The sequence below is a fragment of the Acinonyx jubatus genome, chromosome X, assembly GCF_027475565.1.
Source record: "Acinonyx jubatus isolate Ajub_Pintada_27869175 chromosome X, VMU_Ajub_asm_v1.0, whole genome shotgun sequence".
Classification (NCBI taxonomy): domain Eukaryota; kingdom Metazoa; phylum Chordata; class Mammalia; order Carnivora; family Felidae; genus Acinonyx; species Acinonyx jubatus.
Window position 1 is genome coordinate 30,870,936 of NC_069389.1, and position 26,033 is coordinate 30,896,968.

The 26,033-nt window shown below is 36.8% G+C and overlaps 1 protein-coding gene across 2 annotated transcripts in view; it reads left to right on the forward strand.

Annotated features, from left to right (window-relative positions):
* CFAP47 (cilia and flagella associated protein 47) overlaps nt 1-26,033 on the forward strand; it is a 545,688-nt gene that overhangs the window by 56,877 nt on the left and 462,778 nt on the right. For both annotated transcript variants that reach the window (XM_053202225.1, XM_053202224.1), the window contains exons 14-19: nt 1,031-1,247; nt 1,555-1,796; nt 16,103-16,233; nt 19,458-19,580; nt 20,872-21,003; nt 23,779-23,856. In XM_053202225.1, the coding sequence (XP_053058200.1) occupies nt 1,031-1,247; nt 1,555-1,796; nt 16,103-16,233; nt 19,458-19,580; nt 20,872-21,003; nt 23,779-23,856 (923 nt within the window). The remainder of the gene's footprint in view (nt 1-1,030; nt 1,248-1,554; nt 1,797-16,102; nt 16,234-19,457; nt 19,581-20,871; nt 21,004-23,778; nt 23,857-26,033) is intronic.

Here is a 26,033-nt window from a genome sequence, read left to right on the forward strand (position 1 = left end):
GTAATATAAAGGAATGGACTATTGACACTTAAAACAACTTGAATGAATCTCCAGGGAATTTGCAGAGTGAAAGAAATCAGAGAAAAGCTGCCAATGTTATATTATTCCTCTCATAAACTCTAGAACATGCAAACTGATACACAGTGGCATAAAGCAGATGAGTGGGTGTCTGGGAAGGGGGAAGTACTGAGGATGATGGGAGGGAGAGAATATAAAAGGGCACAAGCGGGGCGCCTGGGTGGCTCAGTCGGTTGAGCGGCCGACTTCGGCTCAGGTCATGATCTCGCGGTCCGTGAGTTCGAGCCCCGCGTCGGGCTCTGTGCTGACAGCTCAGAGCCTGGAGCCTGTTTCAGATTCTGTGTCTCCCTCTCTCTGACCCTCCCCCGTTCATGCTCTGTCTCTCTCTGTCTCAAAAATAAATAATTGTTAAAAAAAAAAATTTAAAAGGGCACAAGCAAACTTTGGAGTGATGGATGTTCATTCTCTTCATTGTGGTGATGGTTTCACACGTATATACATATGTCAACACCTAGGAAATTCCACACTTTAAATGCATACAGGTTATTGTATATCAGTTATGATTAAATCGAGCTGTTAAAAGTAGACTCAGACTTATAATTATTAAAATTGTTATGATATAAAAACTTTAGTCATTTAAAAGTACTAATTAGTGGGAAAATTACCCATTTCTCTAAATTCTGGATAAATGAACATAAATGTATTGATGGAAGTGGAGAAGGTGTTACAGTGTAAATTCATGTACCAAGATGAGTTATAATGAATGTTAATAATTTTTCTATATAATTTGTCACATAATTAGGATATATTTAATTTTAACCAATAATCTCCAAACACCAAATTATGGACATTTAGATAAAAATCTTGGTTAGTAACTTCTGATATTGCAATAAATAATTTTCTAAGTATCATTTTTTATAAATTAATTGATGAAAATACAGTATGAAGACTTTAAAAAAAATAACTGAATACATTTGCCAACACTAAACCTAATAACTTTTCATTTTTTCAGGGCCCTCTGTCCTTAATTTTGGTGATATTTGCGTGAACTCCACAAATACTCGTCTACTGCATGTTGTTAATATGCTACCTATGCATATTTTGATCCAGCTAGATATTAATTTGAAAGAACTTCAGAAAACCAACCAGTTTTCATATGTGATTCCACCTACAGCTAGTACTTACATTTCAATGGTATTTGAATCTCCCACCATTGGAAAATTTTGGAAGTAGGATTTATTTTTTAATTTCTATATGCTAGAATTAAAGTGTCCTTGTGTAGAATATGTATTTACTTGCTTCAGTAATTGTAGCATATGTTACATTTGGTCCTCAAACATAGAAACTATACATGCACCAGTTTATAGGATTTGTAGATTGATATTTCAGTGACAGCCTACCGTAAATATTTTGATGTATTGCTTACTAAGGATTAATTGCAGATGTTAATAATATATGCATTTTTGCATGTAACTGAATTCTGTAATTGCAAATAGCTATTATCAGTTCAGTTTGGATGCTTTTGCTGTGTTACAGGTCATTCACCTTTACAGTGAACAATATACCTGGTGGGCATATCCTAGTGACGGCCGTTGTCATGCCAGTAGAACTGGAGCTATCTTCTAAAGAGCTAGTTTTGAGACCACACGGCTTCTCGGTGAAAACATGTTTTATGGGGACAGTTGGTTTGTATAACCATCAGAATTATTTTGCCAAATTTGAATGGCAACCAGTAAATACAGAAAGAGGAATGGCATTTTCCATTCGTCCAGCTAAAGGTAATAGTTTATTCTATTTGTTTGCTTTAGACACTAAATCATGGGCTCAGGCAGTAATCATTTATTGAGTGAGAACTGTATAATGGTCCTAAAAATAGAAGCAAATCAGATAGGGTCACTGAGGCATGTACTTTTTTTTTTTTTTAAGTTTGTTTATTTTTTAGTAATCTCCACACCCAACATGGGGTATGAACTCACAGCCCTGAGATCAAGAGTCACATGCTCTTCCAAATGAGCCAGCCAGGCACCCCCTATTGTAACCATTTAAAAAAATATATTTGGTTTTAAATTTACATCCAAGTTAGTTAGCGTATAGTGCAATAATGATTTCAGGAGTAGAATCCATTGATTCATCCCATACATGTAACACCCAGTACTTATCCCAACAAGTATTCTCCTTAATGCCCCTTGCCCTTTTAGCCCTTGCCCTCACCCACAACCCCTCCAGCAAGCCTCAGTTTGTTCTCTGTATTTAAGAGTCTCTTAGGGGCACCTGGGTGGCTTGGTTGGTTAAGCACCTGACTTTGGCTCAGGCCGTGATCTTTCAGTCTGTGGTTCGAGCCCCGTGTTGGGCTCTGTGCTAACAGCTCAGAGCCTAGAGCCTGCTTCAAATTCTGTGTCTTCCCCTCTCTCTCTGCACCTCCTCTGCTTGTGTCCTCTCTCTCAAAAAATAAACATTAAAAAGATTTAAAAAAAGAATCTCTTATGTTTTGTCCCCCTCCCTGGTTTTATATTATTTTTGTTTCTCTTCCCTTATGTTCATCTGTTTTGTGTTCTAAATTCCATATATGACTGGTCATATGATATTTGTCTTTCTCTAATTTCACTTAGTATAATACACTCTAATTCCATCCACATTGTTGGAAATGGCAGGATTTCATTCTTCTTGATTTCCGAATAATACTCCATTGTGTCTATGTGTGTGTATATATGAATATATAAATAAATAAACAAACAAACAAACACCACTCCATTGTGTATATGTACACACACACACACACACACACACACACACACACACATACATATACACCATGTCTTCTTTATCCATTCATCTGGCGGTGGACATTTGGGCTCTTTCCGTACTTTGGCTATTGTCAGTAGCGCTGCTATAAACATTGGGGTGCATGTGCCCCTTCAAAACATCACACCTCTATCCTTTGGATAAATACCTAATAGTGCAATTGCTGGGTCGTAGAGTAGTTCTATTTTTAATTTTTCGAGGAACCTCCATACTGTTTTCTAGAGTGGCTGCACCAGTTTGCATTCCCCCCAGCAGTGCAAAAGAGATCGTCTTTCTCTGCATCCTTGCCAACATCTGTTGTTGCCTGAGTTGTTCCTGTTAGTCATTCTGACAGGTGTGAGGTGGTATCTCATTGTGGTTTTGATTTGTATTTCCCTGATGATGAGTGATGTTGAGCATTTTTTCATGTGTCGGTTGGCCATCTGGATGTCTTCTTTGGAGAAGTGTCTCTTCATGTCTTTGGCCCATTTCTTCACTGGATTATTTGTTTTTTGGGTGTTGAGTTTGATAAGTTCCTTATAGATTTTGGATATTAACCCTGTATCTGATATGTCAGTTGCAAATATCTTCTCCCATTCTGTCAGTTGCCTTTTGGTTTTGCTGATTGTTTCCTTAACTGTGCAGATGGTTTTTATCTTGATGAGGTCCCAGTAGTTCATTTTTGCTTTTATTTCCCTTGCCTCTGTAAACATGTTGAGTAAGAAGTTCCTGTGGCCAAGGTCAAAGAGGTTTTTGCCTGCTTTCTCTGCTAGGATTTTGATGGCTTCCTGTCTTACGTTTAGGTCTTTCATCCATTTTGAATTTATTTTTGTGTATGGTGTAAGAAAGTGGTCCAGGTTCATTTTTCTGCATGTCACTGTCTAGTTTTCCCAGCACCATTTTCTGAAGAGACTATCTTTATTCCATTGGTATGCGCTGCGTACCTCCCTAGCTTTGTGGCTCAAGTTATGCAGATTGTTGTGCTAACCCTCACATCAATTTTCTAGGTGTGTAAAATGGTTTGGTGCTAATCTAGCTGCATTTCAGGGACGAGAGAAGCTGAGAACTTCCATGCTGCTCTGCCATCTTGGCTCCTCCTTGGCATTTACTTTTCCATATATGATATGTAAATTTGATTTGAAAATATGGATCCAGTGTGAGGGTTCTCCAGAGAAAAGAAGCAATAGGAAATATGTATAGAAAAAAAGGGAGGGAGAGGGAGAGAAGGAGAGAGGGAGGCGAGAGGTTGATTTTAAAGAACTGGCTCATATAATTGTGTGGACACTCTAGCAGGCTGGCAGGCTGGAGACCCAGGAACGAATTGATGTTGCAGTCTTGAATCCAAAGGGACTTCAATTTATTCTCTTCAGGCCTTCAGTTTACTGGATGAGACCCTTCCACATTGTGGAAGGTAATCTTTACTCAAAGTTTATTGATTTAAATGTTCATCACATCTAAAGAATACCTTATGGGAACATCTAGACTGACCAAACAACTGGGTACCATAGCCCGGTCAAGTTTGGACAAGTTGACAAAATTAATCATCATAGATACGGATGAACATAGTATTGTTTTATTAGTTTCTGTTTGATGATGGTGATAAGATATTCAGAATGACATTTTTTTTAGATCATGAAATATTTTAGAAGGATCCACAAATTCCTTATAATCAATATTTAATACAGGTGGTAATATCCAGTTAATAAAATTAAGAACTTAAGACTGTCATTTAAATAAGGAATTCATTAATAGAAAGTATTCTCAGAATTACTGTTCTTGATGGTTCCATATATTTGTTAATTGTTACCCTTGTTTCTGCCATTCTCTGGACTCTACAATTCCCCATAATGTGCCTGTTACAAAACTGAGCCCTGTTACTGCTGAAGTGTTATCTAGTAGCCTTTCAAATTCAGCAGACATCATTGTTAGGTGCTGTGAGGATCTCGTGAGTACACAAGGTATCATTTAAAGAAATAATATGGCAAGTTAAAAGTTGAATGATCACTTTAATGTACATGTTATGCCTTTTCAGTTAAATGGAAGGTTCTGGATTTTTGTATCTGCAGTGACTCACATGGTACTTTATAACCAGCTGAAGTCCATTTCTGCTTGAATGTGAAGTAAAAGAAACTTTGGGGTTAGATATACCTGATTTCTTCAAAACGGATCTTAGCTTCTAGCTAGCTTTGTGATCTTGAGAAAAATACTCTATAAGCACTAGGTTTCCTTATTTGTAGAATGAAGAGACTAATATATCTCATAAAGATTAAATGTATGGAAAACTCCTGTAAAGACTGGCAAAGAGTAGATGCCAAAAGAAGTAGGTAACAATTTGATTATGAAAATTGCTAATTCTGTTTGGACTTCTTTTTTCCCTGAAAATGTCCTCAGAGTAATAACAGCCTATCATGCATTACAGCCTATCATGCATCCAGCCAGCCAGCCCCATTTTCAATCACTTGCTCCCTGCTTACTTCCCTGTCTTTTTCCTTCTCTCCTTTCTTCCCTGCACTCTTCCCTTCTCCCTTCCACTCCTTCCTTCCTTCCTTCCTTATTTCTCATTTATGAATAGTCATCATTTGGGATCTGCATAGAGTATATTTCAGATTAAAGAGAAGTACTGGTTTGTAGAAATCTTGCCATAGGTGTATATTCTTGTGAGTATCGGTCATTTCCAAATAATTATTTTTATAAAACTCTACCACTGGTTGTAACAGGGAGTGTTATAAACAAGTTCAGTATTAATTTAAATTCACTTAATTTTGGTATGAATATATATGTGTATATCTACAGTGGAAAATAGTACTGTACTTTCATTAGGGTTAGAGATCATTGATATCACCATATTTAATCTTGTTATTAGCCTGTATTGATTTGAAAATCTCAGATTATAATTTATTAAGCATTCAAGTTACACTTCCATGAATATTTAGCGGATTCATTTGACCAAGCTCTTTTTTTTTAAGTGTATTTATTTATTTTGAGAGAAAGTATGAGTGGGGAAAGGGCAGAGAGAGAAGGAGAGACAGACTCCCAAGCAGGCTGTATGCTCAGTGCAGAGCCCAATGCAGGGCTTCATCTCAAGACCGTGAGATTAGGACCTGAGCTGAAATCCAAAGTCAGATACTCAACTGACTAAGCCACCCAGCCACCCTACCAAGCTTTTTTTTTTTTTTAAATTTTTTTATTAACACTGGTAAGACTGGGTCCTCCTGCCTCAGTACTAGAGAGAAGCTGAGTAAATAATTAGAGAAGAGAGAGGAAATACTTCTGCACATTTCAGGATTCTAAATAAACCTTCTCTAGTTTTTTTGAACAGGCATCATACAATGGTAGTTATATTATCTGTATTCCAGTTATAGGTTTGATTAAGCACATGGTAAGGCACTGAGTGTGTCTGGAAAGCACAGTCCATGGCCCTTTTCCTTGTATTTCTCCATCTGAAGCAGGGCCAAATGGGTTGGGCTGCCATGGAAATGTGGTGATGATGCTTAATTTGTCAAAAGAGAAGTGGGTTTATAATATTATGAACTGGAAGGGTGGTTATGCTGACACTTGTAGGAATTCTTATTTTTATAGGGAAGATTTTAATTTTTCATTTTCTTTGGGTTCCTCATAATACCTGTTAAATTTTTCAAAGTACAAAACACAAAGACATGTATTCTAAATATGTTTTTGAGTAAAACCATTAACCTTTAAGTACTTTTTTAAAAATGAGATTTCATTTTTTTAAAATGTTTGTTTATTAGGGAGATGGCAGTTTCTAGGCTGAGGAAGGCCACATAGTAAGGAATGGTAGTATAGGAAACTAGAAGGATTATTGCTCCTTGAAGGCATTGTCACCCTGCAAAGGCAGCCCTGGAATACCTATATATGGACTTCTGACTGCATAAGATAAATAAGCCCCTATTTACCTAACCCTCTATAGCAGGTCTTTTGTTACTTACAGACAAATATAATCCTTTTTTCTTGTTTTTAATAATTTGTTGTCAAGTTAGGTCACATACAGTGTAGTCTTGGCTTGAGGAGTAGATTCCTGTGATTCATTACTGATATATAACATCCAGTGCTTATCCCAAAAGATGCCTCCTCAAAGCCCATTACCCATTTTTCCTACTCCCCCAACCCCCCACCCCCATCAACCTTCAGTTTATTTTCTGTATTTAAGAGTGTCTTATGGTTTGCCTCTGTGTTCATAACTAATTTTTCCTTCCCTTCCCCTAGGGTCTTCTGTTAAGTTTCTCAAATTCCACATATGAGTGAAAACATGGTATCTGTCTTTCTCTGACTGACTTCCCTTAGCATAATACATTTCAGTTCTATCTACGTAATTGCAAATGGCAAGATTTCATTCTTTTTCATTGCCAAGCAGTATTCCATTGTGTATATATACACCACATTTTCTTAATCCATTCATCAGTTGATAAACATTTGGGTTCTTTTCATAATTTGGCTATTGTTGATAGTGCTGCTATTAACATTGGGGTACTTGTACCCCTTCGAAAAAGCATCCCTGTATCCTTTGGATAGAATCCTAGTAGTGCTATTGCTGGGTCATAGGGTAATTCTATTTTTAATTTTTTGAGGAACCTGTACACTGTTTTCTAGAGTGGCTGTACCAGTGGCTGCACTATTCCCACCAATAGTGAAGAGGGTTCCCCTTTCTCCGCATCCTTGCCAACTTCTGTTGTTTCCTGAGTTGTTAATTTTAGCCACTGACAGGTGTGAGGTGGTATCTCATTGTGGTATTGATTTGTATTTCCATTATGATGAATGACGTAAAGCATTATTTCATATGTCTGTTGGCCATCTGGATGTCTTCCTTGGAGAAGACTCCATTCATGTCTTCTGCCCATTTCTTCACTGGATTATTTGTTTTTTGGGTGTTGAGTTTGGTAAGTTCCTTGTAGATTTTGGATACTAGCCCTTTATCCAATATGCTATTTGCAAGTATCTTCTCCCATTCCATCAGTTGCCTTTTAGTTTTATTGATTGTTTCCTTTGCTGTACAGAAGGTTTTATCTTGATGAGGACCCAATACTTCATCTTTGCTTTTATTTCCCTTGCCGTTGGAGATGTGTCAAGTAGGAAGTTACTATGGCCGAGGTCAAAGAGGCTGTTGCCTGTTATCTCCTCTAGGATTTTGATTGTTTCCTGTCTCACATTTTTTAAAATATAATTTATTGTCAAATTGGCTTCCATACAACACACAGTGCTCATCCTAACAAATGCCCTCCTCCATGCCCATCACCCACTTTCCCCTCCCTCCCACCCCCCATCAACCCTCAGTTTGTTCTCTGTATTTAAGAGTCTCTTATGGTTTGCCTCCCTCCCTCTCCGTAACTTTTTTTTTAATTTTTTTAATGTTTATTCACTTTTTGATAGAGACAGAGCTCAAGTTGAGGAGGGGCAGAGAGAGAGGGAGACACAGAATCCAAAGCTAGCTCCAGGCTCTGAACTGTCAGCACAGAGCCCGACGCGGGGCTCGAATTTATGGACCATGAGATCATGACCTGAGCCAAAGCCAGATGCTCAACCAACTGAGCCACCCAGGCACCCCTCTGTAACTTTTTTTCCCCCTTTCCCTCCCCCATGGTCTTCTTTTAAGTTTCTCAAGATCCATATATGAGTGAAAACATATATCTGTTTTTCTCTGACTGACTTCTTTCACTTAGCATAATACCCTCCAGTTCTATCCACATTGCTGCAAATGGCCAGATTTCATTCTTTCTCATTGCCAAGTAGTATCCCATTGTATATATAAACCACATCTTCTTTATCCATTTGTTAATTGATGGATATTTAGGCTCTTTCCATAATTTGGCTCTTATTGAAAGTGCTGCTATAAACATTGGGGTACATGTACCCTTATGCATCAACACTCCTGTATCCCTTGGGTAAATTCCTAGCAGTGCTATTCCTGGGTTGTAGAGTAATTCTATTTTTAATTTTTTGAGGAACCCCCACACTATTTTCCAGAGTGGCTGCACCAGTTTGCATTCCCACCAATAGTGCAAGAGGGTTCCCATTTCTCTACATCCTTTCTAGCATCTGTAGTCTCCTTATTTGTTCATTTTAGCCACTCAGATCTACATGAGGTGGTATCTCAGTGTGGCTTTGATTTGTATTTCCCTGATGAGGAGTGATGTTGAGCATCGTCTCATGTGTCTGTTGGTCATCTGGATGTCTTCTTTGGAAAAGTGTATTCATGTCTTCTGCCCATTTTTTCACTGGGTTATTTGTTTTTCGGGTGTGGAGTTTGGTGAGTTCTTTATAGATTTTGGATACTAGCCATTTTTCTGATATGTCATTTGCAAATATCTTGTCCCATTCCATTGGTTGCCTTTTATTTTTTTTTTCAATATAAGAAATTTATTGTCAAATTGGTTTCCAACGTTGGTTGCCTTTTAGTTTTGTTGATTGTTTCCTTTGTAGTGCAGAAGCTTCTTATCTTGATGAGGTCCCAATAGTTCATTTTTGCTTTCAATTCCCTTGCCTTTGGAGATGTGTTGAGTAAGAAATTGCTGTGGCTGAGGTCAAAGAGTTTTTTTCCTGCTTTCTCCTCTAGGGTTTTGATGGTTTCCTGTCTCACATTCAGGTCTTTCATACATTTTGAGTTTATTTTTGTCTTTGTTGTAAGAAGGTGGTGTAATTTCGTTCTTCTGCATGTTGCTGTCCAATTCTCCCAGCACCATTTGTTAGAGAGACTGTCTTTTTTCCATCGGATGCTCTTTCCTGCTTTGTCAAAGATTAGTTGGCCATACATTTGTGGGTCCAATTCTGGGTTCTCTATTCTACTCCATTGATCTGTGTGTCTTTTTTTATGCCAATACAATAAATACTTTCTTGATGCTTACAGCTTTGTAGTAGAGGCTAAAGTCTGGAACTGTGATGCCTCCTGCTTTGGTTTTCTTTTTCAATATTACTATGGCTATTTGGGGTCTTTTGTGGTTCCATTCATATTTTAGGACTGTTTGTTTTAGCTCTGTGAAGAATGCTGGGGCTAATTTGATTGGGATTGCATTGTATGAGTAGATTGCTTTGGATAGTATCGATATTTTAACAATATTTCTTCTTCCAATCCATGGGATGTTTATCCATTTCTTTGTGTCTCCTTCAATTTCTTTCATAAGCTTTGTGTAGTTTTCAGCACATAGATCTTTTACTTCTATGGTTAGGTTTATTCCTAGATATTTTATGGTTCCTGATACAATTGTAAATAGAATTGATTTCTTGATATCTTTTTCTGTAGCTTTATTATTGGTGTATAGGAATGCAACCAATTTCTGTACATTGATTTTATATGCTGCAACTTCGCTGAATTCATGTATCAGTTCTTGCACTTTTTTGGTGGAATCTTTCAGGTTTTCCATGTACAGTATTACGTCATCTACAAAAAGTGAGAGTTTGACTTCTTTTTTGCCAATTTGGATGCTTTTATTTCATTCTGTTGTCTCATTGCTGAGACTAGGACTTCTAACACTGTGTTAAACAACAGTGGTGAGAGTGGACATCCCTCGCATGTTCCTGATCTCAGGGGGAAAGCTCTTAGTTTTTCCCCATGGAGGATGATATTAGCTGTGGGACTTTGATATATGGCTTTTATGATATTAAAGTATGTACCTTCTATACCTACTTTCTTGAGGGTTTTTATCAAGGATGTTGTACTTTGTCAAATGCTTATTCTGCATCTATTGACAGGATCATTTGGTTTTTATCTGTTCTTCCATTAACGTGATGTATCACATTGGTTGATTTGTGAATTATGAATCAGTCCTGCAGCCCAGGAATGAAGTCCCCTTGTTCATGGTGAATAATTCTTTTAATATACTGTTGAATTTGATTTGCTAGTATCTTGTTGAGAATTTTTGCATCCATGTTCATCGGAGTTATTGGCGTGTAATTCTTATTTTTCATGGGGTCTTTATCTGGTTTGGGAATCAATGTAATGTTGTCTTCATAGAATGAGTCTGGAAGCTTTCCTTCTGTTTCTATTTTTTGTATCAGCTTGAGAAGAATAGCTATTAACTATGCTTTCAATATCTGGTAAAATTGCCCTGTGAAGCCATGTAGCCCAGGACTCTTATTTGTTGGGAGATTTTTGATAACCAGTTTAATTTCTTCACTGGTTATGGTTCTGTTCAAATTTTCTCCATTTTGTTGGCATATAATTTCTCATAGTATTCTCTAATAGTTTGTATTTCTGTGGTGTTGGTTGTGAGATCTCTTTCATTTGTGATTTTATATATTTGGGTCCTCTTTCTTTTCTTTTTGAGACGTCTGGTTAGGGGTTTATCAATTTTGTTTGTTCTTTCCAAAAACCGACTCTTAGGTTTATTGATCTGTTCTATTTCCTTGGACTGTATATTGTTTATTTCTGCTCTAATCTTTATTATTTCTCTAATATTTATTATTTTTCTTCTTCAGCTGGCTTTGGGCTTTCTTTGCTGCAGTGTTTCTCGTTTCTTTTGTTGTTAGGATAGGTTCTGTGTTTGGGACCTTTCTTGCTTCTTGAGATAGGCCTGGATCGCAGTGTATTTTCCTCTTACGACTGCCTTTGCTGCATCCCAAAGGGTTTTGGATGGTCATGTTTTCATTTTCATTTGCTTTCATGTATTTTTAAATTTCTTGTTTAATTTCCTGGTTGGCCCATTCATTCTTTAGTAGGATGTTCATTAACCTCCATGTATTTGGAGGCTTTTAAAATTTTTTCTTGTGGTTGATTTCAAGTTTCATAGTGTTGTGATTTGAAAATATGCACAGTATGATCTCAGTCCTTTTGTATTTGTTGAGGGCTGTTTTGTGACCCCAGTATGTGATCTTTTTTGAGGAATGTGTACATTTGAGAAGAATGTGTATTCTGCTGGTTTTGGATGAAAAGTTCTAAATATATCTGTTAAGTTCATCTGGCCCAATGTGTCATTCACAGCCATTGTTTCCTTACTGATTTTCTGTTGCTTTTGAATGAAAATTTCTAAATATATCTGTTAAGTCCATCTGGTCCAATGTGTCATTCATAGCTATTGTATCCTTACTGATTATCTGCCTAGATGCTCTGTCCATTGTTGTAAGTGGAGCATTAAAGTCCACTACAATCACAGTATTGTTATCTGTATGTTCATTTATGTTTGTGATTAATTTATTTATATATTTGGGTGTGTTTCCATGTTGGGGGTGTAAACTTTTACAGTTGTTAGCTCTTCTTGATGGTTAGGCCCCCTAATTATGATATAATGTCCTTCTTCATCTCTTATTATTGTCTCTATTTTTAAATCTAGTTTGTGTGATATAAGTATGGCTGCTCAGCTTTCTTTTGACATGCAGTAGCATGATAGATGGTTTTCCATCCCCTCGCTTTCAATCTGCAGGTGTCCTTGCGTCTAAAATTAGTCTCTTGCAGGCAGCATACAGGTGGATCTTTTTTTTTTTTTTTTTTTTTTAAATCCGTTCTGATACCTTATGTCTTTTGATTGGGGGATTTAGTAGTCCATTTACCTTCAGAGTGATTATTGTAAGTTATGGATTTGGTGTCCTGGTGTTATCTGTAGGTTTCATGTTTGTGGTCATGTCTTTGGTCTTTTGTAGTCTTTGCTGCTTTCCACTCACAGAGTCCCCCTTAGGACCTCCTGCAGGGCTGGCTTAGTGGTCATGAACTCCTTTAGTTTTTGTCTAGGAAAGTCTTTATCTCTCCTTCTATTCCAAATGACAGCTTTGCTGGATACACGATTCTTGGCTGCATATATTTCTATTCAGCACATTGAGTATCTCCTGCCACTCGCTTCTGACTTCCTAAGTTTCAGTGGACAGGTATCTTATGACCCTTATGTGTCTACCCTTATAGATTAAGGCCTGTTTTTCCATAGCTGCTTTCAGAATTCTCTTTATCTTTGTATTTTGTAAGTTTCACTCAGCTATGTCATGGTGTTGGCGTGTTTTTGTTGATTTTGAAAGGAGTCCTCAGTGCTTCCTGGACTTGGATGTCTGTGTCCTTCCTTATATTAAGGAAGTTCTCTGCTATAATTTGTTCAAATAAACCTCCTTCCCCTTTCTTCTTTTGGAACGCCTATGATAAGGATATTATTTCATTTCATTTCATTGAACCACTTAGGTCTCTAATTCTTCCCTCATAGTCTAGTAATTTCCTTTCTCTCCTTTTCTCGGCTTCATCATTTTCCATTATTTTATTGTCTATTTCACCTATTCTATGTTCTGCTTCTCTCATCCTTGCTGTCACTGCATCTAGTTTATTTTGCATCTCATTTACAGCATTTTTAAATTCATCATGACTATTTCTTAGGTCCTTGATCTCTGCAGCAATAGATTCTCTGCTATCTTCTATGCTTTTTTCAAGCCCAGCTATTAGTCTTAGGACTGTTATTCTATTTTAATGTTCACATATATTGTTTATATCTCTTTTGAGCCATTCTCCAGCTGTCATTTCTTCCTTGAATTTCTTTTGAGGAGAATTACTCCATTTCATCATTTTGGCTAGTTTTATGTGTTTTAGTAGCTTGTTCTGACTCCTGTACCTGTGAATACTACTATATTAAAATGCAGTCATACTTTCTAGAGCCTGTCATGTCCAAAAGTGTTTTTGATGTGTGTTGCATGCTATCCATTGTTGCATCTTTGGTTGCTTTTTCTCACTGCTTGTTGTGGTGGATTTGACTTTCCACCAGGTGTTCTTTGATTTTTTCATTGAAGTAACCCTGGAAAAAAGGAATAAGTGGGCAGGGGAAGAAGTCTTACCCCATACAAAGAGAGAAATGACAGGGGTCAAAAAAAATACCAGGCAGAGAATCAAAGAAAGTATAAGCCTTAATCCAGAGAGAGAGGAAAATAAAGAAGAAAAAGATACAGAAAAGGTATAAAAAAAATTGAGTAAAAATGCCTGATGAAGCAAACAAACAACCAGAAAAGAGAATGAAAAAAATATATATATGTATATATACACACACACACACACACACACACACAGACACAAAATAAGAATTGATCAAAAATCAAATCAGGATCTCTGGGCCTGATTCCAATGGAAAGAGGTTTAAGAAATGGGGGGTGGTAGAGGGAAAAAGAAGAAAAAAGAGAAGTAAAAGAAGAGAAAAAAAATAATAAAAGAATTAAAAAAAGAAACAGACTGGGGCGCCTGGGTGGCACAGTCGGTTAAGCGTCCGACTTCAGCCAGGTCATGATCTCGCGGTCCGTGAGTTCGAGCCCCGCGTCGGGCTCTGGGCTGATGGCTTGGAGCCTGGAGCCTGTTTCCGATTCTGTGTCTCCCTCTCTCTCTGCCCCTCCCCCGTTCATGCTCTGTCTCTCTCTGTCCCAAAAATAAAAAAAATAAAAAAAAAAAAAAGTTGGAAAAAAAAAAAAAGAAACAGACTAATATACAAAACATCAGGATAGTTGTCTCTTGGTGCCTGGGGGCTGTTCTGGTCTGGAGCAGAGGCCATCTGGTTTGGTTGGGGTCAGTCCTGCTCTGGTAGATAAGTAGTTACCCAGCACAGAGTGGCAGGGTTTGGTATAAGTGGGCTCTGTCCCCACTGGGGGCCACTGTGATGTTCTCTGAATCCCAGCCATGTTGGTGATGGGGTGGAAAATGGTAACACCCCAACTCTCTTCCCCACATAGGGTGTCTCAAACCATGCTGTTCAGGCAGCCCTCACATAATAGTGCTGGCGGGCAGCTTGTCCTGCTCCACAGTCTCCTGTGCCTCCTAGGTGCTCTGCTCGGATTCAAACCTGATGTCTTAAAGGATCCTGCACCACAAAACCCAATTCTGGAATAGCGCCAGTCTGTCCAGTCGACAAAGAGCCTCTGGTTGGCGCCTGCAGGGTGTTTTGTCCTTGGAGGGGCAATAAACCCTCTTCCTACAGTACTCAAGGGAGGGGACTGCTCTTGCCCAGTGTGTCCCTGAGATCACTACAGCTCCCAGGGGCTGGCTCCCCTCCCCTCCCAGGCACATGCAAACAGCTGGCTCTGGTCCAGAGAAAGTTGCGTACCCCTGAAAACCCCTATCTTCACTTGTAAGGTTGTTTGCAAAGTAGAAACTGTCGCTCTCTATATTTTTGGTTCCCCAGACTATGGTCTGGAGATGTTTTTCTCTTGTCCAAATACAATCCCACATGTCTACAGCCTCTCCTCACTTCCTTTTGTCTCTCCACAGAAGGGGTCCCCTCCCCTCCATACCTATGCCATCCGTTCTCCGTTTTGTCTCTTCCACTTTGCAAACACGCGCTTCTGTCCCACTAAGCTGTCTCTTTCCACCTGTGGGGATCCTTCTGCCCCTCAGCAGATTGATTTCCTGGGTGTTCCAGATGATCTGACTTCAATTCAACTGTGTTGGAGGGATGAGGGGGAAATAATGATCCCCCTACTTTTCCACCAGCTTGATTCCTCCCAGACAAATATAATCCTGATGGACGCCGCTAGACTGTTAGTTTTTCCCTGAGCAGTTTCTTTTCTCTTTATAAATTATGGTGCCTACCATAGTATTGGCACTCAGAAGTATTAACAATAACATCTGGCACTGGGTGTTTTCGTGGCATCACACACTATGGTAATTGCTTTACATGTCTTATTATCTCTCTACTTGACCACTGCAAAACTAAGAGGTACGCACTATGTTTTTAAATTTATGGAAACTGCCATCGCATGAAAATGTACCTAACCCTAAGGCAAAGTATATTTGTGACACTCACTCATCATTCTGTTTAATGTTCCATGCATTTGAATTTTCCTTTGGAGGAAGAACTTGTAAGTCATTCTTTCCATCAAATATTATTTTCTTACTCCAAAGGAAATGATGAATTTAAACAGATAAAGCAGCCCACACCAAATGTGCCTAATATCTCCTGGGTTCTCAATACATTTGAATTATAGAAATGTGCTAATTACTGGTAGCAATATCAGAAGTTCTATCTCTAGGACTGTGAACACATAAAAACAAAAAAGCCTCTGGTAATTGTAATTTTTTACTCTGAAAACTGAGTGATGTTAATAAGTATTTCAGAGTGTTGGGAAACGTGAAGGAGAAAGTTTGCTAAATATTGGCATACTTTTTGTCAAATATTTTGATCTGCTTAATAAAATTGGAAAATAAGGTATGCATGTTAGCTTTTAATCAAACTCTCTAGGTCTGTACTCATTTGATAATCTCTCATATAGTATTTCCCTATATTTTGAATTTAATTTAAATAATTTGTTATATAATGTCATTACATTTTTATGCCAGCTCTTATTTTGGATATTAAAATAAATACAATTAAAATATGGTCCATGTCTGTTCTTTCTAAATCCTCTGTAGGCACTGTTGAACCATATTCCTCCTTGCAATGTGAAGTAACATGGCAGCCAGGTTTCAGTTCTCCGGAAAGGGGAGAATTTGTTCTTCACGTCAATGAAGGAAACACGATGACCCTAAAATGTGTTGCACAAGTAATGATTTCCATTGGATATGATTTTTATTTTGAAGACTCTAAATTGGTTGGGCATATATATGTGTGTATAGTTACGTATATATATATTAGTAAAAGTGATTTTCCTTGCAGTATTTTTTTTAACTGAATTACCCATCCTCTTGGTACCACTTCTCTACCATAAATGAAGACTTTGCTAAAAAATGGTATTGTGTTACCTAGAATTAACTCAGAAATCCAAGACTTTGATGCCAATGGTACTAGATTGTTATTAGAGCCTTTATAAACATAAAATAGCATGAAAGCCACTTAACAATTACTTCATTAAAAGAAAAATAGAAAAAATTGTGTTTTTGTCCTACTATAATGCCTTGTTAGAATTCTAGTAGTAATTAATAACTCAGTGTGAAATGGATCATGTAATTTACATAGTAAGGAGATATGGAAATTCTTATTTTTATAGAACATACTGCTTATAATAAAAATTAGTAAAGTTAAAACTGCAGTATGTTGATTTTAACATTCTGTGGTAGAGCCCAGAAGGCCTTAAGTTCATGCCTTGTCATCACCAAGAATCCACTTTACTTGTGTACTAAATTTTCTTTCCAATATTGGTAGTAATTTAACAAGCCAATGCTGTTTTATTACATCTCGTCTCTGTCTCCAGGCCATGATCATGCTCTTAAATATTTCAGCTATGAAGGAGCTCATAGCCTTAAGAGATAAGAGATTCATCCACTTTAATGATGGCATCAATCAGTACGGTCTTTCCTCTGCTCTAGGCTTGAAATCAGCAGGACCTTACTTTTTTCCCTATGTTTAAATTACTTACTGTTCTTTAAAAAACTTTCTATTGAAGTATATAGTATACATACAGTATATATTATACATACAGAAAAGTATATTATGATTTCCGTATTGTTCAGTCTTTACAGACTGATGGCACCTTTGTAACTCACACCCAGATCAACCGGATCAAGAAATAGCATATGACTAATATTCCACAAGAACCATCCTTCCCTCCCCAATTTACAGTTCCAGTCACTCCATCCCTCCCAGAGTCATCACTATCCTTACTTCTAAGGACATACATTAATCTTTGTTGTGAGCTTTATTTAAATGTAATCAAAACATGTGTTCTCTTTTATGTCTGGCTTCTTTTGTTCATCATTAGGTTTGTGGGCTTTGTCTATTCTGAAACGTGTGGTGACAGTGTATTCATTCTCATTCCTGAATAGTATTCCATTGTGTGACTATACCATCATTTTTCTATCACACAGCTGATGGGGATTTGGATTGTTTCAGATTTATCACTACTATAATAGTGCTTCTGTTGACATTTTTATAGATGTGTTTTGGTGAATATATGCACATAGTTCTTTAACTGTTGCTTTCATAACTGTGTATGACAAAGTTACTAATATAAATTTGCTCACATACCCCATGTGTATTTTTTCTAACAGATAAAAGATGAACAATTTAGTAGTTCAGGCTTTGCATTAGTAATGTCATTTATTAGTTACTTTGTGTCAGGCAGGATGCTAAATGCTATTCATGTATTTTCTAATTTAATCTTTACAACAACTCTGTAAGGCTGTATTTATGACTCAGTTGATGGATGAGGAAATGTGGGATTAGGGTGGGTAATTAACGACGGTGAGTTCACACATGTAGTAAATGCTCTAGATGGAATTTCTATCCAGATCTCTTTGCCTCCACAGTCTTTGCTGTTACCCTTTGTTAAAATGTGTCCACTTTCCTACCCTAGGATTGCTTAAAAATAAAGTCTGAGATCTCAGAATAATGGGTTAGGTTATTTTATGATAAATTCTTGACATCCTTAAAGTTAAATGAATTGTGAAGTGTTTCTCTTAAGAAACTAAAGATGGAGGAACATGAAGTGATTAAATAAAATGTTCATTGTCATTAATTTATGAAGTATTTAGTTGACCACTTTGTTATGTTAGCTTTGTTTATGTTTTTAAATTTTTTTTTTAATTTTTTGAATGTTTTTATTTATTTTTGTACAGAGAGAGACAGAGCATGAGCAGGGGAGGGGCAGAGAGAGAGGGAGACACAGAATCGGAAGCAGGCTCCAGGCTCTGAGCTGTCAGGCAAGAGCCCGATGCGGGGCTCAAACCCACAGACTGTGAGATCATGACCTGAGCTGAAGTCGGACGCTTAACCGACTGAGCCACCCAGGCGCCCCTATATTTTTAATTTTTAAAATGTTTTTTTAACATTTTATTTGTTTTTGAGAGAGAGAGAGAGAGGGAGAGAGAGAAAGAGAAAGAGAGAAAGAGAAGTGAGCAGGAGAGAGGCGGAGAGGGAGACACAAAATATGGAGCAGGTTCCAGGTTCTGAGCTATCAGCACAGAGCCTGACATCGGGCTAGAACCCACGAACCGTGAGATCACATCCCTAACCCGAAGTCAGACGCTTAACTGACTGAGCTACCCAGGCGCCCCTATTAGCTTTGTTTACAAATCTATTATTCCAATTTCCCAAGTCATATTCTTCAAATAATTATAAGAAAGTATTAAAACCTACTAAGACAATAAATAATTCATCATAGATACAGATAATAGGATGTGGTATAAAGAGCACTGAATAAGGAATTGGACTACTTGAGTTCCAGTTCCCCTTTGTTATTGTTTCCTTTCCTGTGAAATAGGAGAGATAGATAATATCAGCATTTTCACAGAGTGTCCTATGATACTGTAGTTGGGGAAGTTATTTGTGCAGGGTTAAGGAGGAGTTCTGTGCCTAAGTAACTCTGAATCACAGTGAACTACCTCCTCATTCTCAGATAAGCAAAGTGTGCATTATCAACATAATAAGTGCTAAGAGAAGACTTCTAGTAAAAACGTGACAATATAATTTCATTTGGCACATTATTTCCTATACTAGGGGACTCTTGAACTCTTTACTTTTGCAGAGCACATGGTAACACCCTGTACATGGTTGGATAGATGATTTCTAAGATCTCCTTCAGTGATTAATCTACATGATTCTAAGTCTCATATTTACTTCCTCCATTGAGTTGTCTTAATCCCCCTGCCTTCCTCCGTTTAGCATTACGTTTTAGATCTTCCATTCTATTTTTCGTTTCTCTTAAGTACATATTAACATCCGATAACACTTCATATTCTAGAAATTTCCATGAAGCTGAAAAAATTTGAGTCATTTGGTAGGGGATAAAAATATTTATTATTTCTATCATAACTTCTCTTTTATTATTAGGTTGGCCACACCAAGGTCGTATTTTTGGAGCCAAGGATCCTCTTCGGTAATAGCCCTCAAGGTTTAACAACTTGGAGGAAAGCGATTCTACACAATGTAGGACAAAACCATGCTTATTTCAAGGTAATGTAGAATCTTGGAATCTTGTTTGGAGCAGATCACATTATAATTTGAATTAATCTTTTGCCATGAACACTAGTGTTGCTTTATAAATTGGCTGATGCTAATATTAGTCTCATAATATTTCGTATGAGACTTATCTGAGTACATTTCATCTACTTTGTCCTTGTAATTTCCCACACGAAGTTTTTTCTCCTTTTTTTCCCTCCCTTAGTCTTTCTTTTTCTTCTTACCCTTCTTTTTCTTCCTGTCATTTTGTCTTATTGAAAAGATAATTTGAAAAAATAACACTTCAGAAAGTATCCATTGTTGCTATTACAACTCTATATTTAATTACATGTTTTTCCTTCTTTCTTCATTTTCACCCTATCATCAGGACTATTATGGTAGAAACTGGGACCTAGAGCAAGATCCTTCTAAAGATACTCTTTTTATACTTGTTGTTCCTGATTTGAATTACAGGGTGAGGGGTGTTTAAAGTGGTGATAGAATTTTTTTTGCTTAAAAATATATTAAGATCTCCCAGTAGAGGTTAGTGTTTGAAACTTTTCATTCAGGCTTTGTATCTGCATGTCTTCTTCTGCCCAAACGAAAAGAAAAAAAAAAAAAAAAAAAAACAGAAAGACCCAGATACCTTTATCTATTCTGTTGCTTGAAAACTACTTCTGAGGTCTATTTGCTCCTTCATTCCAAAAATACCTTAACCAATTTTCCTTTAAATTATTCTGGCTTCAAGCATGGTAGATACTCGTAAATTAGCCTCTGAGAAACCACACCATAAATCCTTTGGTAAGGTGCTTAGAACTTTTTCGAAGATCAAAATGATATCTTAGGCATTATGTTATCAAGGAGATAACAGAGAAAAGGAGGGTTATCATCTTGCTCTCCCCCCCCCCCCCCCCCCCCCGCCCTGTAATGTTGCTTTCAGTATTTACTGTCAGGAAAAAGACAAACTATCAAAGTAGTATCTAGAATTTTGTCATCTTCTCTAACAGATATGTCTCATCCTTGTAAGTTTTGCAGTGTCTTGAAAACGTTCCAGACAATAAACTTCATCATCTTTTTTTCAATTGGATGCCACCACTACCGAAATTTCTGTTTCCTGGGTTAGGGCTACAAACCCTTCTTGAAGTTTATTTGTGTGTCTAGTGTTTGAAAACTTATTACAAAATCATCTCATGCTCTGTGCCCAGGGTCCTCTCTCTAGGTAGTAGTTTGGAAGCTTTCTTATGAAAGCTTCAGAACAGTAACTTTAAAGGGATAATGTAGCATTTCTGCAAATTTTCACTTACAGGTTTGTGACCAGAGTCTTTTGTCTACCATTAATATTGTTCCATCACAAGGAATAATTCCATTTGGGGGACTAACTGTTCTCAATATCTCCTGTACACCAACTGTAGCAGAAAAATTTGATACAAGAGCAAAGGTATGTTTATGCATATATGTATTCATACCTTATGTATGTCTATGTGGATTTGTTTGGTTGTTTTTAGATATTTATAATAGTAGGTATAATACTGTAAAATGTTATGTGTGTTTTATTCTTAGAAAACCTGTTTTAATGATTTCTTCTAATGGGAATGGGTTTTAATGGTTTAATGGTTTATGATAGTAATCAATTGGTTTTAAAATTTGTGTTATTTTTTTTAGCAGCTGAGTTACCTCTAAAAAATGCAGTTTTTAGAGGTCTGTGAAATAAGCAACTTTACCTGTATAATCTTATAGAAATGGTTAGCAGAACCTGGCAAGAGGATTTGTAGAAAATATTTTGGTGAAAGTTAGTAATGGAAATTTCTACTAAGTTGAAATGGATACCTTTCATCAGTATGAGGCATTTTTCACATGAAATTAGAATGATGTTTGGTGTCTCTAAGTTGTGCTAAGTCTATATTAGTCATAGAGGAAAGGATGACTTTTGTACATGACATTAATTAGATATTTGATTTAACTAGATACCTTAAGAAAAATTAATCATTTTTGGAATGTTAATTCTAAGTAGCTTCAATGACTTTATGAATTGTAGGCAAATTCTATATGGTGTTAACATCTATATTTTGTAGCATGCATAAAATGTGTACTAGTTTATATTCTTAGAGCTATTTAAATAGGAAAAGATATTACCTTGATTTTAGAGGCTTCTCTAAGTGATCACTAAACAGAACAAATAAAACATAAGACCAGTCTCTGATAAATGTTATTATAAACTCAAGGAGTGGAATACTCTTTTTTAAAAAATTTTTTTAATGTTTATTTATTTTTGAGAGAGAGAGAGAGAGAGAGAGAGGGAGAACACGAGTGGGGGAGGGGCAGAGAGAGAGGGAGACACAGAATCCAAAGCAGGCTCCAGGCTCTGAGCTGTCAGCACAGAGCCAGATGCGGGGCTCAAACTCACAAACCGTGAGGTCATGACCTAAGCTGAAGTCATACGCTTAACTGACTGAGCCACCCAGGTGCCCCAAGGAATGGAATACTCTTGATATTCAGTCTAATGATCAACTGTGTATATTTACTTACATTAGAAATGATAGGTACACTTATCAAATCAAAATGAATAGTTTTGGATATATCCTCTATTTTATCCTTAATTTCCCCTAACAGTTAATTTTTAAATAATTTGACAATATTATTAATGTGATAAACACCAAAAATTGTTCCAAATAAACCATCAAATGATTGTATCTTACTTTGAAAAAGAAATATGTATTGAAGGGTGTTTATAAATTATATATTGTGGTATATGGTCTGAGATTTGAGCAGAATTTGTTTATATAATATTCTGGAAAACAAAAAATAATGCCACTAAAATACAGATTTTACTAAAAGATTAATTTCCACTATATTTTAGAAGGTTATGCTGTTTTTACAATGCTTACCTTTTTAACAAAATATAATAAGATTCATTTATTCATCCGTTCAACACATATTTCCTGGGCACAAATTTTATGTTAGTTTCTGTTGTAGATTCAGTGGATGACAAATGATGCGGAGGTGGGTAAAAAACAGCCCTGAAAAGTTGAGATTATGTATGGGGTTCATCAATGAAGAACATGTTGATTTATAATTTCCTCTGAATCATTAAATGATGCTTTTTATGATTTTAGTCAAGTATTTTGTTTTTATATTATATATTCTTTAAATAAAATTTGGCAGTTGTATAATATTATGAATATACTGATTTAGTTAATAAGATTAAATGGCACATAGCTTTCCCCAATAATTTTGAACAAATGATAATTTGGAGTTTATTTGCCTATGTACAGTCACTGACTTTCTGTGGAAAGGGTACAATATATTCATATCATACAATATACAGAAAGCATAGTGTCACTGAGTTTCTGTGGAAAGGGTAAAATACATTCATATCTCTTTCTTAGATATATATTTAGATTTAAATCCAGACTTGTTATACTCTATTCTTATACAGGTAAGGCTTTCAGCGAATGCTGTTATTGTGCTTCTGAGATTTTGCTTAGACACTTTAATATTCAGTTAATCTACATTTCTAATTTTGTAGGAATTCATGAAACGAAATTCTTATTTCACTATCTTAATTTTCCCGGAGGCAGTTCAGTGTTCAGGTAGTCCTTTGTTCAAATTTAGCCACTGCTGTTCTGAGACATCAAGAAAAAAGCAAAATCCTCTGCCTCTCTGAGCCTCAATTTTCCTGAGTTGGAAATGAGGATATTCATATTAACGACCTCACAGGATACTGAGGAATAAAAAGGAGACAATGTATTTAGCACGATTCCTGGCTCATTTACTCAGCAATGTTTTTTAGCTACTTTCATTATTATGGTCATTGTGGATGTTAGTGTCTCGCCATGGGAAGAAGTGTTTGTACTCAGTGCCCTGTCTGTTTTAATTTTGAATAATCTCTTGAAATTAGGTAAATACAAAAGGGATACAGGGAGTGGCAATAACATCTAGTCACATGGGTAGAACTCTGTCATCAAATTCATAAGCTGTGAACTGGTCCTGCTTGTGGTGTAGGTTTTTGAGAGTTGAACATTCATTCCTCTTAGGAATAAATTCTGCATAACAAGAAATGCGATGACAACTGTCAGAATAAATCTTGTGACATTTATAATATGGTATGAGTACTTGAATTTTAAAATATTACGAAATGCCAGGTAACACTTTAGCAAGATGCGAGGAGATTTTAATGCGGTTTCTACAAAGTTTTATATTTCTCTTAAATAAGGTTGCTATTCGCCATGCAAATGTCATAGACCTTAGGATTGGTGGATCTGTTGAGATTGCTGATGTGGAAATTAACCCGGTGAGTACGTTACCTATTTGTGGAACTGGTTTATAAGTGTGGTGACTTGTGTTTTGTGTCCCTAGTCAACCCATTTATGTTTGAAAATATTTTATTATATAATACTTTGGCACATCGAAATTTATATATGTAATATAAGTGATGAAGCAGAATATGAAATGAAGGTTTAATTATTTACCACTGAACGAGGTGGCTGGGTGGCTAGACACAGAATCTGAAGCAGACTCCAGGCTCTGAGCTGCCAGCACAGAGCCCGACACGGGGCTTGAACTCTCAGACCGCGAGATCATGACCTGAGCTAAAGTTGGATGCTCAACCAGCTGAGCCACCCAGGCGCCCCTGGCTCATTCATTTTTGAGCTTTGTAACAAACATGTGCTGTGTGTAGTCTTTGGTGAGTTACTTTTAACTGACTATTATATTTGCAAAGTTTATCTAAATTGTGTGTAGCTGTATTTTTTTCCTTCTCACTTCTGCTTAGTAGTCCGTTATGTTGTAGTAGACCTGTTGTAATTTGTAGATCCATTCTGCTGTCCATTCAATGAAGTGTTTCTGTTTTCTGGTTACTACAAACATGACAGCTGGGAACATTTGTGTACATATCTTACAAGGTACAAATGCCAGTGTTTCTCTAGGAGTGGAGTTGCTGAATCGCAGAATATGTGCATTTTTGGCTTCACAAGATAGTTTCCATATTTTCTTCTCAAGTTTCCAATACCCCACCTCCTTTTTTTCCATAAGTTGTATTGTAAGACTTCATGTTTATCTATCTATTAAGTATAAAATGATATCTCACTGTGGTCTTGATTTGCATTTTCTGAACTATAGTTGTATATATGTATGTATGTATTTTTAATGTTTATTTATTTTTGAGAGAGAGAGTGTGCAGGGATGGAGGAAGGGCAGAAAGAGGGAGACACAGAACTCTATGCGAGCGACAGGCTCCACACCGTCAGTACAGAGCCTCGTGTGGGGCTCGAACTCACGAACTGTGAGATCATGACCTGAGCTGAAGTCGGATGCTTAACTGACTGAGCCATCCAGGCACCCCTAGTTGTATTTATTTTTTAAATCATTGCTCTGTACCCTGCTAAAACTTTGTCCTACAATTGACAGAGTACATACACACACATACTTTTTTTCTTTTTTCCTGGCAAGTCTCTCAGGAATTAAGTCTGGTCTCATCTACCCAAAAAATTTAACTCTGATCCTTCAAAGCAGGCTCATATGCCCCTCCATTGTGGAATTTATAACATGTTACAAACATCTTAAACTCTGGGAACATCTTCATCATAGCATTTGTCGTATTATTTTGAGGTCATCTGCACATCTGTTTTTGTCTCCCACTAGTACTGCAGTACCTGACACCATTCTGGTGCTGAATTAAATTGAGCAGATCTTGATGAGGCTGCCAGTGCCTCCAGTAGGGCCTCATTTCTATTCTGTACTTCAATGGCATCACCACAATTCTAGTGTCTTGCTTTAAGTTATAATTTTCTTTTATTTAACTAATTTTTTTTAATGTTTGTGTATTTTTGAGAGAGAGAGAGAGAGAGAGAGAGAGAGAGAGGGAGGGAGGGAGGGAGGGAGAGAGGGACACACAGAATCTGAAGCAGGCTCCACGCTCTGAGCTGTTAGTGCAGAGCCTTAGGTGGGGGCTTGAACTCAAGGACCGTGAGATGATGACCTGAGCCGAAGTCAGACACTTAACTGACTGAGCCACCCAGGTGCCCCGTTGAGTTATAATTTTCTAACCTTTATTTTATTTGGTGTTGAAGACATGATAAGTCCACATCAATTGGCAAATACTAGGCTGGCTTGTCCAAGACTGTGGTGATTCTTCGAGACTAAACCCTTAGTATCTAGAGTGCTTTTTTACATTGCTATAGTGTTTCTCCTTGAACAATATTAGAAGTGTATGGAGACTTTTACTATTTAATTTCCACACCCTAAAGGAATTTGTGGCATGCTTTGCATGTTATGGTACAATCGAGTAATTTTTTAAGACTTGATATTAATATATATCAATATTCTTTAATATGTTGAATTTTAAGCATAGCTGCCTAACTGCCTTTTAAAAATAATATTCTGGCATCACCAGTTATTATCAGTAATACATGTATTTATTTTTATTTTTTAAAAGATTTTTAAAGTTTATTTATTTTTGAGAGTGAGTGA